This window comes from Entelurus aequoreus, linkage group LG19 (assembly GCF_033978785.1).
Source record: "Entelurus aequoreus isolate RoL-2023_Sb linkage group LG19, RoL_Eaeq_v1.1, whole genome shotgun sequence".
Taxonomy (NCBI): domain Eukaryota; kingdom Metazoa; phylum Chordata; class Actinopteri; order Syngnathiformes; family Syngnathidae; genus Entelurus; species Entelurus aequoreus.
In genome coordinates this window covers 22,163,203-22,181,328 of record NC_084749.1, presented here as the reverse complement: position 1 = coordinate 22,181,328, position 18,126 = coordinate 22,163,203, and the positions used below count along the sequence as shown (strand labels likewise).

Genomic DNA, 18,126 nt, shown 5'->3' with positions numbered 1-18,126 from the left:
ATCAGGATTATCTCAGGGAGAGCATGTCCCAAATTCCAAGATGCTGTTTTGAGGCATGTTAAAAAAAAATAAAGCACTTTGTGACTTCAATAATAAATATGGCAGTGCCATGTTGGCATTTTTTTTCCATAACTTGAGTTGATTTATTTTGGAAAACCTTGTTATATCGTTTAATGCATCCAGCGGGGCATCACAACAAAATTCGGCATAATAATGTGTTAATGCCACGACTGTATATATAGGTATTGGTTGATATCGGTAATTAAGAGTTGGACAATATCGGCAAAAAAGCCATTATCGGACATCTCTAGTTGTAATTTGCATTTTAAAAAGCTCATACTACATCGCAATCGTCATTTATGCTCAGTACTCAACGACAGTAATCGATTTGAAACCGCACTAATAAACTGAAGTGCGCGAATTAAAAACAACCACCAATTGCTGACGATTAATTTTCGAAAACAATAAAAAAAAACATGATTTGGCCATAATAAGCTGTTAAAATGAGATTTAGTATAACATATTTTATGTCAGCATGATAGCCCATATGTGTAGATATGTAAATAGTAAACTACCTTCATTTGTTGCTCGCGGTTGCAAAGGTCTGAGGAGATGATAAACTTCCAACATTAATGTCTCTGATCATCATGTACGTCACACATGTAGTTGCTATCTTTGACGTCTATTCTATGCGCCTGTTTTATCACCAAATTAAAATGGACAGTATTTAAGAGCTGCATATTTTTTGTAACCCCTACTAATGGACGAGGTTAAATTGCTCTTTTTTGGGGGCCTAAATTGCTCTAAAACGGACAAACAAACCTCTGACGTCATCCCAGTGCGCTGCTACTCGAAAGGAGGAGGCAGATGCATCTTCGAAACAACAGACCACTGTCGTCTAGCTACGACCTCAATTTCGTCTGAAACTGGTATTATATGAATTAATTTCTTACATTGTATGTGTTTAAATATTCCCGTGGACCTAAAGGGTGATGCGCGGACGATTTGGTTAATAAAACAAAAAAGTCATGTTTATTTATATAATTACATTTATATAAATGTAATTCACACTATTTGGCTAACATCCGCTAGCCGTTGCGCCCTAAACATATCCATACGGACCTGAGAGTTCCTTATACTACAACGTAGTAGCGACGCACGCCCTTCTGAAGGCGTTTTTTTAACCATATCTTGATATATTCATGTGTTCTAATGCGCTATTTAGCGCATGACATGTAATACTCTTCCAAAACGCATAGGGGCAGTGTTTTCCTGAGTCGGAGCAAACACAAGTTGTCCTTGACTAGATATTTCCTGTGTGAAAATGTGAGCGATGGTGACTGCGACGTCGTTGTTGGTGTTTGCACTTAATCGTTCAGAAACAAAAGTAATTTCTTAATGTAAATATTGGAGGAGATTACGCTTGCTAAGGTGGGCTGTGCGATATGGCCTTTTATTAATATCTCGATATTTTTAGGCCATGTCACGATACATATCTCGATATTTTGCTTTAGCCTTGAATGAACACTTGATGCATATAATCAAAGCAGTATGATGATTTTATGTGTCTACATTAAACATTCTTGTTCATACTGCATTAATATATGCTCATTTTCAACTTTCATGAAGCGAGGGAAATCACAACTAAGTCAATTTACCAAAACTGTATTTATTAAACAATTATTAAGCAGTGGCACAAACATTCAAGATGATATATCAAAACAACACTAAATTAAAGTGCACTTTTTGTACAGAATGCCCCTACAATAGTTTAAAACAAATAAAGTGCACTTGTGTGCATGTTGTCACAAGACATTTCAATAACTCTATCCATCCATCATCTTCCGCTTATCCGAGGTCGGGTCGCGGGGGCAGCAGCCTAAGCAGGGAAGCCCAGACTTTCCTCTCCCCAGCCACTTCGTCCAGCTCTTCCCGGGGGATCCCGAGGCGTTCCCAGGCCAGCCGGGAGACATAGTCCTCCCAACGTGTCCTGGGTCTTCCCCGTGGCCTCCTACCGGTCGGACGTGCCCTAATCACCTCCATAGGGAGGCGTTCGGGTGGCATCCTGACCAGATGCCCGTACCACCTCATCTGGCTCCTCTCCATGTGGAAGAGCAGCGGCTTTACTTTGAGCTCCCCCGGATGGCAGAGCTTCTCACCCTATCTCTAAGGGAGAGCCCCGCCACCCGGCGAAGGAAACTCATTTCGGCCACTTGTACCCGTGATCTTGCACTTTCGGTCATAACCCAAAGCTCATGACCATAGGTGAGGATGGGAACGTACATAGATCGGTAAATTGAGATCTTTGCCTTCCGGCTCAGCTCCTTCTTCACCACAACGGATCGATACTGCGTCCGTATTACTGAAGACGCCGCACCGATCCGCCTGTCGATCTCACGATTCACTCTTCCCTCACTCATGAACAAGACTCCGAGATACTTGAACTCCTCCACTTGGGGCAGGGTCTCCTCCCCAACCCGGAGATGGCACTCCACCCTTTTTCGGGCGAGAACCATGGACTCGGACTTGGAGGTGCTGATTCTCAATAACTGTAAAATAAAAATTAGCTGCATAATAGGAAATCAAATAGTGTATGTCCTTCGCAATGTGGTAGGTTACTGCGGACGTTATCTCCTTCTGTTGTTGACTATTTTTTTCATACGGTGTTGATGTGGAAATGGAAGACGCCAGGCTCAGTTGGGTCAGTGCTGGTTGCTTGTTGGGTGTGGCACCGGCCATAGATGTTGACATGCGGAGTTTCAAGCACTCTTCACTCTCTAGCGGGTGACTTTTCAAATCATGCTACAAATTAATAGTGCTGCTACTTTTTGTAGCAACGCTTTTGCCGCATACTTGACATATTACGGTTGTCTGTTCAACATCTTCCCGCTTGAAGCCAAACCACCGCCAGACGATGCCGTGCTGTTTTTTTGGGGAATTAATTCTTCCTCCACTTGCACCACAGCTAACGTTACCCATGCCGCTACCTCTCTGCTCGGCGAGAGCGTATGACGTTGCACACGCGACAGTATGTGACGTACGTGAGAAGGTGTGCTTGTTTTATACCTCTGTGAGAAGGAGAGACAAGAAAGAGTGAGAAGAGCCTGTAGTGCAGGGGTCGGCAACCTTTACCACTCAAAGAGCCATTATGACCAGTTTCACAAATTAAAGTAAACAATGGGAGCCACAAAACTCTTTGGTAATTTTTTTTGCTCTGTGCTATGTATAAACCAGGGGTCTCAGACACGCGGCCTGCACCTTAATATGAAAATGTTATCTTAGTGCGGCCCGCAAGTTTTATATGAATGGCGCTTGACAGCGTCATACTTGCCAACCCTCCCGAATTTTCCGGGACACTCCCGAATTTCAGGGCATCTGTTCTCTCGAATGTCTGCTGATTTTCACCCAAATAACAATAATAAGGGCGTGCCGTGATGGCACAGCGTTTAACGCCCTCTACAACCTGTACAAACAGCGTGCCAGCTCAGCCACATGTTGTATACAGCTTCTGCTTGCACACGTAAGTGACAGCAAGGCATACTTGTTCAACAGCCATACAGGTTACACTGACGGTGCCCGTATAAAACAACTTTAACACTCTTACTAATATGCGCCCCACTGTGAACCCACACCGAACAAGAATGACAAACACATTTCGGGAGAACATCTGCACCGTAACACAACAGAACAAATACCCAGAATCCCATGCAGCCCTAACTCTTCCGGGCAACATTATACACCCCCGCTACCACCAAACCCCGCCCACCTCAACCTACGCACGGAGGGGGTTTGGGGGGCGGGGTTTGGTGCTCTATTTTGCTCACTTAAGAGATGCAATCATCTGTCTGCACACTAATTTGATTGATCAGCTTTGCGTACGCTATCAAGTTTGCACGTGTTATAGTACATGCAAACCTTTAGTAGATCAGGCCCTATGTCTTTTTGTGCACTTCTTATTTTTTCATTTGTTTGCACTTTGTGATTGCACTCTGCAATGACATTTACTTTTTAGTTAGCCCTTTGTCTTTTGTAAATTGTATTTTATTACTTAGGAATTATTTGTAATTGAAGTGTAATTTTGAAATAAAGTGCGGTAAAAATGTTTTACACAACATAATGAATAATCATAACTAATATTTGTGATTTCAATATTGATCAAAATAATCGTGATTATTTTGGCCATAATTGTGCAGCCCTAGAGTGAACCCTCTTTCACCCCGTTTGAAAGGGAGAGACGAAGAAACCAAACGCGATGGCAATTCCTCGATGAGGACAAATTTATTGAGTTCATTTTAATTAAACGGCCCAGGCCTGAGATCCTATATACCAGTGGTCACCAACGTTTTTTGCACCACGGACCGGTTTAATGTAGGCATTATTTTCAGGGACCGGCTTCCCACTTGTGAAAAATACAACTCACTATAATGCTGAATTAGTGGGAGCCCTGGGCTTGTTTCTTTGCAATGGAAATCAGCCTTTGGCTACAATCTGTCACATTTATATTTAATATGTTCATTAATGTGCCTTGTATGTCACAAAGTTATAACAAATGGCAATTTCCTATGAGGAGTTTTATTGTACGTCCTTGGTGTGTCTAGTGCACAGGTGTCAAACTCAAGGCCCGCGGGCCAGATCTGGCCCTCCGCGTCCTTTTATATGGCCCGCAAAAGCTTGGAAATAATATGTCAATAAAATACCTTATATTTTCTTTCTTTACTTTATTTTCTTACTAAAGGTATTAGGGTATTTGTTTCTAGTTTGACAGGGAAAAAAATGGTGTCCAATATTGCAACAAATATTATAGTATCTAACTTTTATGGTCAAAATCCAAATAAATACTTAAATATCTGCTTGACTTATGGTTTCGAAGCAAGTTATCCGTCAAATTGTACACTATAAAAATGACCAATGGATTTTACTGTAAAATTTAGGGAGTTTTTTACAGCATATTACTGTAAGTTGAAAAAAACACGACCAATGTTTGTTTTTCTACAGTAAAATTCTGTCGACTGAGCTGTCCAGTTTTTTTTTTTTGTTTTTTTTTTAAATCTACAGTTGATGATTTTATGGTACCACATTTTATTTTGGTAAAAAACTGGCAGCTGAGTTGCCAAAATAAAATTAAACGGCGGTACTGTATTTCTATTTGCAGTTATATGTTGTAAAAATAATAATAATAAAATAACACCATATATTTTACAGTAAAAGTTTGGCAACTAAGCTGCCAGTTTTTTCTGTAAAAAACTGGTCAAATCCACAGATTTTTTTTTTACTCTTTACGTTAAAAAAAAGTAAAATATTAAAATTCATAGGCAAATTGATTAATTATTTACTGTTACAAACGGCCCTCTATTGGCAGCCATGACTGCTGTGTGGCCCTCAATGAAAATAAGTTTGACACCCGTAGTCTAGTGGGACAGGTCAAAGTTAAGTCGGAGAAAATGCAGTCCTTTTATAAATTATTTAATGTTTCTCTTCGGCCCGGTAGCAAATGCTTGACGGACCGGTACGGGTCCCTGGACCGGTGGTTGGGGACCACCGATATATACGATGCAAAAGCAAGTTTAGGCAAAGTTAAAAAAAATAAAAAAAATTTAAGGTGATTATGTCAATCTAGGAGGACAAAGTTCTACACTGTCTAATAATGTGCTTGTTTTGTCAGCGGCACAGCGGCTGCTGGGATGCCACAGAAGTTCCAGGGTGAGAACTCCAAGGCGGAGGCCAAAGCAGTGGCTGGCGACCGAAAGAAGGTGGGCGAGGCTCTGTGGCGGGAAACCGACAAACATGTACTCAAAAAAGAGCACAGAAAGGTAGGCTGCTTCACTTTTTATGAAGGATACACTGGAAGTAGTATGGACACCCCCAGTCGAAGGAATAAACTATATAGTGGAACCTCGATTTATGCACCTAATTAGTTATTCAATGGGTTTGTGAATCTAAAAGTTTGTATAGTGAAGCAAAGGTTTTCCTCTATTAATGTAAATATGAAAAATGGGTTCCAGCCTCAACAAATGTCCATTTTTAGTGAATGTTTGTGCACTTTTGAAAACAATATAAAGTGTTGTACAGTACTGTATATTAAACAAACAAAACCAGGGGTGATAGATTAACTTTCTCTTTATTAACAAGCCAAAACAACTACAACAACAAACTGCTGTTCTCTGTATGCGCTGCTTTGCCAACAGGCGCGCGCACACAAAAATCACTTTGGCGCTCTCACAAACTATCAGAAATCACAAAATTCCTTAACTTTAACAACAATATTAATACAATGATAAAGATTTAAAAACATAAAAAATGCACTTACATTACCATCGCCGAAGGAAGAGCTGACTAAAAAGGAGCACACACAGAGGGAGAACGGGTGGCGGGGAGGAGTGGCCGTGTGTGTGCCTTGAAAGAGGCGCCATTGAACGAGAATAGCGCTCCTCCGTCGTGAAATAAGTCTGCTTTGGCATGTTTTTCCAAGAAAGTCCGATCTCATCACAAAACTTTGTCCAATTAGGTTCATTAGGTCTTCAAAGAATTATGCTATTGTTTATCCTTAAGGCCAGATCTGTGTTTTTATTTCCGTATTTGACAGTTTCGGCTACAACTGTGGCCTTCCCCAGGAGTTGTCACGTGACGTGACGTGAACATTTCTTATCACGGTTATTGTGGCAAAAATTATCACGGTTATCATTGTTATTGCGGTAATTTTAAATGCGTTTTCTAAAAGTACTAATACTGAAATCTTTTTAACCAAGTTCTATTTTTTAAAAAACACAACACCTTCCAAAATGATTTCCTTTGTAGAAGAAACATTATTGTAGATAAAAACTCTGTTTCGAGTAGAAATTGAATTTGCATATGAAAGCAACACAAGCATTATAAACAAAGTAATATGGCAGAAAAATATAATAACATAAATAAAATTAATGTGAAAATTGTGCAAGATAGCACTTAATGGACATAAGAGATAAAAATAAAAACAAATGTAAGCATTTTGAAAGATGGCACCTGGTGGTCATAAGACGTAACTGCACTTTCGTCCATATAGATACAAATAGTGTTAATGTATGAGACCTAGTCTTACACATAGGGCTGTTAACTAATAATTAAGATTATTTTTTATAAATGTTATCATAATCAATAATCGTGATGATTATTGATTATCTTAAGTAAAAAAGAGTTGGAGTGGTGTGTGCACGCGACGCCATCATGTAATTTGTAATGTGTAATAAAAAGGCTATAGATAAACGTTGTCCATATATTTAAAGACATTTTTTAGTTTTTTTGTTCATTAATAGTATCAACGTGTCATCTTTTTTTATTGCACGATGCCTTTCTCTCTATTTTTAATTTTTTTTGAGGGAGGTTTTCTATTTTTTAAGTTATGTACATTTATATCTACATGTAGATGTTGTATGGGGACAGATCCATCAAGAGTTTGAGCAGAAATATGTCGCATAGGAATCATCTATACACTTATAAACATTAACACAATGCTATGTCACATGAATGTTTTTTAAAGTAATTATTTTGAATTGGGAAAAAAAACACGTTATATTAAAAAAAAAAAAACATGGTGTTTACTTTTTGATAGCAATATAAAACACAAAGCAATTTGACTTATAAAGAGAGTCTAATAAACAAGCATTGTTCTCTGACAACACCAAGTGGTTCAGAGAAACAGTTTGGCCAGCAAAAATAAACGGGAGTGATACCTCTCACGACTAATACACAATCTTCACAGCCTGCGTTCAATTTGATGAGATGACAAAACTTTATAGCTAGGATTGATCTTATTTGAACACGGCGTGGCGAAGTTGGTAGAGTGGCCGTGCCAGCAATCGGAGGGTTGCTGGTTACTCGGGTTCAATCCCCACCTTCTACCATCCTAGTCACATCCGTTGTGTCCTTGGGCAAGACACTTCACCCTTGCTCCTGATGGGTGCTGGTAGCGCCTTGCATGGCAGCTCCCGCCATCAGTGTGTGAATGTGTGTGTGAATGGGTGAATGTGGAAATACTGTCAAAGCGCTTTGAGTACCTTGAAGGTAGAAAAGCGCTATACAAGTATAACCCATTTATCATTTATTTATAACACTGATAAAGGTTGCAGTTAAATAAAGTAAATCCCAGTAAACAAACTAAAGAATTTATAAAGAAGTTGTGGCAATGTTCCCGACACATCGCCTGCTGCATGTTTCCCCACGTCATTAACTCTCAGTCACAGCTGATGGACCTTGTATTGAGACAATGAAAGCAACATCAAATAGTTTTCTCCTTCACTGTATACTTTTAGTGTGAGACAAATGAGTCTGTCTCCAATATTGTCCACACCTGTTGCCATCTAAAGACAGCAGTGTGCTCTTAAACGCACGCCGAGACTCCACAGAAATGAAGCGAGGGAAAATGAAGTGAAACCAAGCGCTCGGCTCGGATTACTCTGAGGGGAAATCTCCGTAGCAAAGCGCCAGCACTGCTGTGATTCCGTTTCCAGGAAGTAAGCAGTGTTGTCTTAAATGCATTAGTAAATGACCTTTTTTTCCGTAAATAAACAGTTTATATTTAAACGGTATTACTAACCGTCGGGAATTTTACCGCTGTTTATCTATTTATACCATTTACCGTTACATCCTTACTTCACAGCTATTCCCTCTTTCTTTTCACTCTGGTCCGTTGTTTTTTTGAGACTCGTATTGAGTTAGCAAAATGGACAAAACTTGTAAAAAGGCATAAAAACACAGAAAAGGCATGCACGCTGAAGCGCTGAGAAGGGACTATAGTGTGCTGGGCAGCAAGTGCGTGGAGGGTTCTGCCTCCCAAAAATGCTGCGCCCTGCTTTTTGCAAAATTAATGACGAAATGAAGCCAATGTTGGCGTTAACGCACTTTTTGTGTCTTTTTACGCATTGAAATCAGAAAGGACACGCATTTTCGTAAGTCCGCGCATCCCTGCGACGCTGATTTTTTTAATTTATTTTTTTTACAGACCCTGCCTTCACCGCGTTTTTATTGGTCGTCTTCAAAGTAATTAACTTTCTGGTACAATTTCTTACATTTTGATTCGCCGAAAGGTTTATCAATCACAAATACTGCCTCAGTTTGCTCTCGGACAACTTTACCGCGAGGGGCTGTCAAAAGACAGACTTCATGGTAAACACTAAGGTGAGTGTAAAGTCAACCTTTTTAACTTCATCCTGTGCCGTGTCTCCAGTAAATGGGTTGTTTTAGTCTTTGTGAGTCCATGGAAACTTCACTTTTATCTCCCGCTGGATCGACATCGTTCGAGGATGGAGACAGGCTAGCTGTTAGCTTCAAGCTAACCAGCACCCGACCAGACTCCTCCACCCCACAAACATACTTTGCAGGTCAACAAATGGGGCACATATGTGCCTTTTGAAGTGTTAATGTGAGAGGAGTGTTCAAAAGGAGTCTCTTGGAGAAGAGGCTGACAAGTTAGCAAGTGTCGCTCACATCGATGACAGTGACGTCATCACCGTCATTGTTTACTGAAGCAGAGATGCTGACTGTGCGTTATGATGAACACGCACTTATCAGATTACATTTTTTATTATCTATAGCAGGGGTGTCAAAAGTGTTTTAAAGGCGCACGGCACATTCTAAAAATACTATTAAAATAAACAAAAACATAACAAAAGTGGAATATAAAAGCTTACAGGGGAAATGTAATTTAGAAAAAGTTGCAATGTTGACTAATTAAACAAAGCTGGTTTTTTATCTTTAAAACTGGCATTGCTCAAAACATAATATTGAATCAAAATAAATGTTTTTTTATGAATTATTGACCTATCCAAGGCTCTGATTACTTCACATTGAAAATATTTGAATAATATTTTTTGTGGAAGATTTTGCATATTTTGTGTGTTTGCCATAAAAAAAACATAGTTTTCTTTGACAAAAAAGGGCAGAAAACAAAAAAAAATAAAACTTAGAATTGACGGATCGATCTGAAGTTGATGTAGACTAGAGATTTAAGCTTTAAATAAATAATGTATGTATGCCCTGGCGCACGATTATCATCATTTCATGACCAAAGGAAAATACTTTTTACACTTTTATACTGAAATAAATACACCTACAACTTATTAAATAAAAATATAGAAAAAAACTACCGGCGGCGGTAAAGTTTAGATCCATGAAGGAAAGAAGAAAGTGAATAAATTTAAGTGTGCAGTACATTTTTTTTTCTTTTGTATTATTTTTTTAATGAATTAAGTCATGTTTATGACAACCTTTTTTCCAAAACACAATATAGAATGTGAGATATAACAGGGTAATGCATACATTTATCATTCGTTTTCAAAACGGTTACAAAAAAGTGGGACCCCAAAAATGTACTGTGGGACCCCATTTTTATGACTTGATGGGGTCCCTGGGACCCCATTTTGAAAATTCCTGGCGCCAACACCGGAAGCGTTCGTACACAAATACATGATTCACACACGGAGGCATTTTTGGCTCGATCTAACAGTTTGTGAGTCAAAAAGTTCACAATTATAGGGGTTTGTAAATCGAGTGTCCACTGTATATATTCTTCTGGTAACCAGCAATCTCTGTTTTTGGTCTATATGTACATTTCAGAGAAAATATAGTTCTGTTAAGCAAAACACAAACACTGGTTCTCAGGAAGTCACTTTAAAGAAAAGGGATTTGTAGGTCTGAAGTCTGTTACCTTTTGCAGGACAACAAGGAGAAGATGGACCTGTTGGAAAGGAACAAGGAAACGCATCCACTTCTGGACCAGGAGAACGCCAAACTGAAAAGCAAACCCCTGAAGGATAGCGGAAGTGGTGTAAAAGTGACTCGGGCCCAGATCGACGAGGCCATTCAGAACGCCCAGCAGCCCCTGGAGCTCAAGGCACAACAACGTAAGCCGCAAGAAGACGTCATTGTCAAAGTTCTAGACGACACAGACTTCATTAACCTCTCCAACGAGGAGAGCGAAGAAGAGTACGAGCCGCCCATCAAAAAGAGGATCCCGCAACCCGAAGCGTGGTTTAGGAAATTTGGGGCCATGCACATGCCAGAGATGGTCGACTGCAGCCATGCCGAGAGGTGCCGGAACCAAGGGTGCAAAAGCAAGACGTACATGCGGTGCATCAGCTGCAGGATGTTCCTCTGCATTACGAAGAAGAGAAACTGCTTCCTGGAGTACCATAGATAAGAACTGAACAAATGAAGAACAGCAATAGGAGGGGAAGGAGTTAACGTAATTAAAACTGTACTACCTAGGACTGTTGTTGATAGGACCTGAACACCTATGACTGAAAAATGCAAACCTTTTTCCAGTACAGTGATGCTAGTCTTAAAGGACAAACATATGAAGGCTTGTACGTTGTGTGTGATGTAATGCCAAACATTTTGTTCAGTAGTTTAACAAAAGACAACAGGCCAAATGGTCAAATGTCTACAAATGAACACTCTTTGTTTTTTGTCAGCCTATTATGATTCCTTTGTGTTACAATAACATGGTTATGTTGCCCACTACAGTAAACATGTATGATCTAAAACACTTTTTTTAAATAAAGTTCAAAATTGTGGGTTATTGTTTTAGCGCCAAATAGGCAGGACATCACTCAAAAAAAATTGAAAGATACTTTTTTCTTTAATTCTAATCAGATTGTATACACACTATATTGCCAAAAGTATTTGTTCACCTGCCTTGACTCACATATGAACTTGAGGTGCCATCCCATTCCTAACCCATAGGGTTCAATATGATGTCGGTCCACCTTTTGCAGCTATTATAGCTTCAACTCTTCTGGGAAGGCTGTCCACAAGGTTGCGGAGTGTGTTTATAGGAATTTTCCACCATTCTTCCAAAAGCGCATTGGTGAGGTCACACACTGATGTTGGTTGAGAAGGCCTGGCTCTCAGTCTCCGTTCTAATTCATCCCAAAGGTGTTCTATCGGTTCAGGTCAGGACTCTGCAGGCCAGTCAAGTTCATCCACACCAGACTCTGTCATCCATGTCTTTATGGACCTTGCTTTGTGCACTGGTGCACAGTCATGTTGGAAGAGGAAGGGGCCCGCTCCAAACTGTTCCCACAAGGTTGGGAGCATGGAATTGTCCAAAATGTTTTGGTATCCTGGAGCATTCCAAGTTCCTTTCACTGGAGCCCAACTCCTGAAAAACAACCCCACACCATAATTCCTCCTCCACCAAATTTCACACTCGGCACAATGCAGTCCGAAATGTACTGTTCTGGCAACTTCCAAACCCAGACTCGTCCATCAGATTGCCAGATGGAAAAGCGTCGCCGTTGGACTTTAGAACAGTGGAGCTTTGCAGCACTATATCCGACACTTTGCATTGGACTTGGCGATGTATGGCTTAGATGCAGCTGCTCGGCCATGGAATGCCATTCCATGAATCTCACTGCGTACTGTATGTTGGCTAATTGGAAGGTTACATGAAGTTTGGAGCTGTGTAGCGATATGCCGAAAGTCTTAGCACTATGCGCTTCAGCATCCGCTGACCCCTCTGTCAGTTTACATGGCCTACCACTTTGTGGCTGAGTTGCTGTTGTTCCCAAACTCTTCCATTCTCTTGTAATAAAGCCGACAGTTGACTTTGGAATATTTAGGAGCGAGGAAATTTAGGATATGTTGCATAGGTGGCATCTTATGACAGTTCCACGCTAGAAATCTGCGCTCCTGAGAGCGGCCCATTCTTTCACAAATGTTAGTAGAAGTCTCCATGCCTAAGTGCTTGATTTTATGCACCTGTGGCCGGACCAAGTTATGTAGGACACCTGATTCTGATCATTTGGATGGGTGGCTAAATACTTTTGGCAATATAGTGTATGTACTGACACGGATTTAATGCAACAAAAAAGTGTCGACACACGCAGGCTGACCTCTTTTACATTTGCAGTGTCTGTAATCTCTCCATCTTCTGCTCAATGTTGACGAAAAACGGCCACCACCCATTTTGATCAATCTCGCGCAGCTTTAACAGAAAAAAGAAGCTCATTGAATTCGATTCAATGGTTGACTCTTAGGGGCAGCACGGTGGAACAGGGGTTAGTGTAGCAGTAGCAGTTTAAAGTGCAGTCTATATACCTGAACATGTCAAAATTATTTAAGTACAAATAAATTCTGTTTCGGCAGCACGGTGGTACAGGGGTTAGTGCATGTGCCTCACAATACGAAGGTCCCGAGCAGTCCTGGGTTCAATCCCAGGCTCGGGATCTTTCTGTGTGGGGTTTGCTTGTTCTCCCCGTGACTGCGTGGGTTCCTGTTCTTGTATATAGTTGGGACAGGAGACAATAGTGTGTAACTCATTCAGTGGTCTTTATTGCAACTGATGGCCCGGACGTAAACACAACACACACTTCCTGCTAGCTGCTGGGACATACCATTCTGTTAGGGGTGCAACCCTTACTCGCCTATAACATCTCCCCTTTCTTAGATGAACCTTTCTAAGAACATAAACAACCCGAATATGTATCCCATATTAACACATTACTAAAATAAAACACATTACAGATTCCGTCCCCCTATTTTTTTTTTTTTTTTTTTTTTTTTTTTTTTTCAAACGTGTGTCAACACAACAATAGTCCAGCCTCAGGCCCAAACCCCAGTCCATAATATCTATAAGTCCAACCTGACCGGCACTCTCACCAGCCTGCCACTGGCCGTCCTCTGCTCCGTCACGGGCGTGGCGTTGCCCGCGGGCTGGTGCACACCACTCCGCCTGAGCGGCCTGGCCCCCTGCCCGTTTGTGTCACTGTCCTCCATATTGCCCGTCGTGCTGTCAGACGGATCGCTGTGTTGCTCCTCAGGCGGGCCGCTGCGCTGCATGCTTTGTTGCTCAGGGTGGCGTCCGATCGCCTCCCCCTCAGCTGGCCGCAGATCCACCCGATTCCGTCGATAGAACGTCCCCTCGACATCCACCAGGTATGATCTGGGGCCCGCCTGTTGCAGGCACACGCCCCTCCTCCACCTGCCCGTCCTGTCGCCAGGTAGTGGCTTCATCCTGATGTCTTGGCCGATACACAGCTCGGGCAAGTCTCTGGCCGACCTGTCATACCAGAACTTGGCTGTCTGGTGTTTCGCCCGCAGCTTCTCCGGGACCCCAGTGACTACGCTCGGCTCCAAGAGCGTGTCGGCGACCGGGAGCGGAGTTTTCAGCCTCCGAGACATCAGTCTTTGTGCTGGGCTGCTGAGCATGCCCTCCGTGGGCGTGTTTCTCCACTGTAAGATGGCTATCCATGGGTCATTGCCTGCGCTGGCTGCTTTCTTGCACAGATTCTTCACTATCTTTACTGCCGACTCAGCCTTTCCATTAGACTTTGGGTGCCTGGGTGAAGACATTACATGGCTAAAGTCCCATTCTTTTGCAAACCTCCTGAATGTCCCGCAGTCAAACTGAGAACCACAGTCTGTAATGACCCGGTCAGGCTGTCCGTGTCGTGCGAATTGGGCCTTGCACCTCAGGACTGTGGTCTCTGCTGACAAGTCTGGGAGCAGCTCTATCTCCCAGAAGTCTGAGTAATGGTCAACGATGATCAGAAAATCCTTGCCTGCTTGCCTGAATAGATCCATGCTGAGAATCTGCCATGGCCGCGTCGGGAGTGCATGTGACATCATTGTTTCTCGCTGTTGGTCATGTGAATATTCGTTACATGCTGAACACTGACTCACATAGTCCTTGACTTCACCTTGCATGTTCGGCCAGTACAGCGTGTCTCTGGCCTGTCTGTAACAGGCATCTCCTCCTACGTGGCTGGCGTGGATGCGTTTCAGCATCTCCGCGCGTAACGACTTTGGAATTATGACCCGCTGGCTTTTGAAGAGCACTCCATCTTGTGCGCTGATCTCGTCACGAATTGACCAGTACTCCCTGATCGCCAGAGGAGTATCCTCACGGAGATCTGGCCATCCCCTGAGCACTGCTGCCTTTAGCATCTGGAGGTTTTCATCCATCTCCGTGTGTTGTCTTATCTGCGCCAGGCGCTGTCTGGTGACATTCAGATAATCAGTGTGATTTATCTGTTCAGTGTCCTCCTGCGCCCTCTGCAGGCTACAAACTGCGTGTTTTGTGTAGCTCGTGTCCGTCCTCTGTAGTGGAGCCGTGGCTCTGCTCAACGTGTCACTGATGTGCATGTCTGGGCCCGGCTTGTACACTACCTTGAGGGTGTAGTTCTGAAGTGTGAGCAGCATGCTTTGGAGCCTCTTGGGTGCCGTGAGGAGAGGCTTGTTGAAAATCGAGATGAGTGGCTTGTGGTCCGTTTCTGCTGTGATCTCTCCACGCCCATACAGGTAATAGTGGAATCGCTGGCACGCAAACACGATGCTCAGACACTCCTTTTCGATTTGTGCATAGTTCTGTTCTGTCTGAGTTAGCGCCCGTGATGCAAACCCGACTGGCTGGCCCTCCTGCATCAGACAGCATCCAAGCCCCTTCTGGCTCGCATCACTCTGGATGGTGACTGGCTTGGTCACGTCGTAGTATCTCAGGAGCGGGGCTGCCGTGACCAGCCGCTTGACCTCCTTGACTGCAGCCTCGTGTTTAGGCAGCCAATGCCACGGGACGTCTTTGTCCAGCAGCCTCCGCAGTGGCTCACAGATGTCGGAGAGTCGTGGCATGAACTTTGCGAGATAGGTGACAAACCCTATGAACCGCTGGACTGCTTTGGCGTCGGTGGGGTGTGGCATGTCCTGGACTGCCCTGATCTTTTCTGGGTCTGCCTTGAGCCCCTCTGCTGACAGAATATGCCCATGAAACTTGACCTCTCTAAGCCTGAACTGCAGCTTCTTTAGACTCAATCTTAGCTTAACTTCTCTGCACCTCTCCATGAGCGCTATCAGTTTTGTGTCATGGTCCTGTATGGCCTCCTCATCTGTCTCCCCACACCCTACCACCAGTATGTCATCTGCGATTGGCTCTACACCAGCAAGCCCTGCCAGCAGCTCATGCTGCTTCCGCTGGTATACCTCTGGCGCTACTGACACACCAAACGGTAGCTTTAACCAGCGCTTCCTGCCCCACGGTGTCCAGAACGTAGTCATGTAACTACTGTCCTCATCTAGCCTACACTGTAAAAAGGCATCACGTGCGTCTACAAGGGTGAATATGCGCGCTTTAGGCAGCTTGTATAGCACATCCTCTAAGGTCGGCATTAGGTAATGTGACCTCTTCAGAGCTTGATTTAGAAACTTGGGGTCTATGCAGATCCTCACCTTGACTGGCTGTCTGACTATCACCATGTTGCTAATCCACTCACTTGGCTCTGACACTGAGGCTAGGTGCCCATCTCGCTCATATTTATCTAGCTGAGCCTTGACTGCCTCTCTGAGTGCCACTGGCACATTGCGTGGGGGAGCCTGCACCGGGGCTATATCTTTGTCTAGCTCAAAATGAACCTCCCCTGGGACGGATTCGACTGGACTGTTAAAAACATCATCATATGTCATAACAAGGTGCTGCCTAGTTAGTGGCTCTGACCTGCTCTGCCCCACCATAAGCAGCTCCTGAGGGATGGTGAAGCGCATTAGGCCTAGCCGCTCACTGGTTTCGCCCGACAGCAGGGGTCTCTGCTTGCTTCTCACTATCTCGAACTCAAGCTTGTGTGTTTTGCCCCTCACTACACACTCTGTCCTGAATATCCCTATGGATTGCATCGTTTCGCCTGAATACAGTACCAATCTGGTCTGGCTTGGCCCTAACTCCACACCAGGCGCCAGTCTTCTCTTGTCTTGTATACTCATCACATTACAGGTCGCCCCTGAATCTAGCTGGCACCTCTGAGACCCACCATTCACTCTTATGTTAGCAAACCATTTCCTCCCACCGCCCTGGACTGCACCTATGCTCTCTGTTGTGTAGATGTGGGCCTCTGTGCTGTCCCTGACCATATCCTCCTGGACCTCAGCCTCTGCTATGTTCAATTGTCGGGCTTGTCTCCCCTTCAGGCACACCTTAGCGAAATGATTTGCTGTTCCGCAATTGCGGCAGTTCTTCCCATATGCTGGGCAAAGTTCACGTCCGCGCTTGTGCATGTTGCCACAATATCTACATGCAGCACCCTCACTCTGTGCCTGATTCTGAAACTTGCTAAAGTGTTCCTGCTTAGATGTTGGTCGCGGCCGCCGGCCATCTGTCGCATGCACTGCCTCCAGCGGCCTGTCCTGTGCCATCGTCTTCAACCTGATATCCGTCATTTCAGCAGCTCTGCATATTTCGATGGCTGATGTCAGCGTGAGATCCTTCTCTCTGAGCATGCGACGCCGCACACCCTCATCACTGACACCCAACACCACTCTGTCTCTTATAAGTTCCTCTCCGAGTTGGCCATACTCACAGGAAGCAGCTTTTTCCCTCAGCCTCGTTACAAACGCATCAATGGGCTCCCCTTCATCTTGCTTGCAGTTGCCGAAAACGTATCTCTCGAATATTACATTTCTGGCTGGCTTGAAATACGCACCGAGACTCTCGAGGATGACGTCCACGTCCTTCTGCTGGTCCGCCGTGAGTCCCAGGTTATGCTTGTATATGTGGCGGCATTCAGCGCCCATCACTCGTCGCAGGGTTGCTGCCTGCACTTCCTTTGATTTTTCTTTTAGTCCTGATGCCAGAATATAATCCTCAAATTCGGCTCTAAAATTGTCCCAATTACTTGTGATATCGCCACTCAGCTTCATTTCCTCCGGTGGTGGTATGCTGGAAGCCATGGTGAAGCTATCGCTGTTAGCCTAGCTTGTTGCTAACGGCTAAATCTCCCGTCTTCGCCTCCACTGCTCCTTCTTTTTTTTTTTTTTTTTTTTTTTTTCGTGTGTGCCGTCAGTGCAGCACGACAACACACAACCCTCAAACTTTGGGTCTAGCCACTTCTGACGCCATGTTCTTGTATATAGTTGGGACAGGAGACAATAGTGTGTAACTCATTCAGTGGTCTTTATTGCAACTGATGGCCCGGACGTAAACACAACACACACTTCCTGCTAGCTGCTGGGACATACCATTCTGTTAGGGGTGCAACCCTTACTCGCCTATAACAGTTCCCTCCGGGTACTCCGGTATGGCGTCACATTAGTACCAAAAATCCAAGCGTGTAAAAACTGTTATCGCGCGCTGATTCTCCACTTCGTGCGTGTGCGCGGTGCCTTTCTGCG

The 18,126-nt window shown here is 43.6% G+C and overlaps 1 protein-coding gene across 2 annotated transcripts; it reads left to right on the top strand.

Moving 5' to 3' along the window:
- The first annotated feature begins 706 nt into the window (after window positions 1-706).
- On the top strand, window positions 707-11,546 carry LOC133635190 (coiled-coil domain-containing protein 124-like). 2 transcript variants are annotated; one of them, XM_062028076.1, is made up of 3 exons: window positions 707-929; window positions 5,663-5,750; window positions 10,688-11,546. In XM_062028076.1, exons 2-3 carry the CDS (start codon window positions 5,682-5,684, stop codon window positions 11,168-11,170), a joined length of 552 nt encoding a protein of 183 aa, XP_061884060.1. In that variant the 5' UTR covers window positions 707-929; window positions 5,663-5,681; the 3' UTR covers window positions 11,171-11,546. The 2 variants fall into 2 exon arrangements, with proteins under 2 accessions (XP_061884060.1, XP_061884059.1); XM_062028075.1 differs by having other exon boundaries at window positions 720-929; window positions 5,663-5,810.
- The last annotated feature ends 6,580 nt before the right edge of the window (window positions 11,547-18,126 follow it).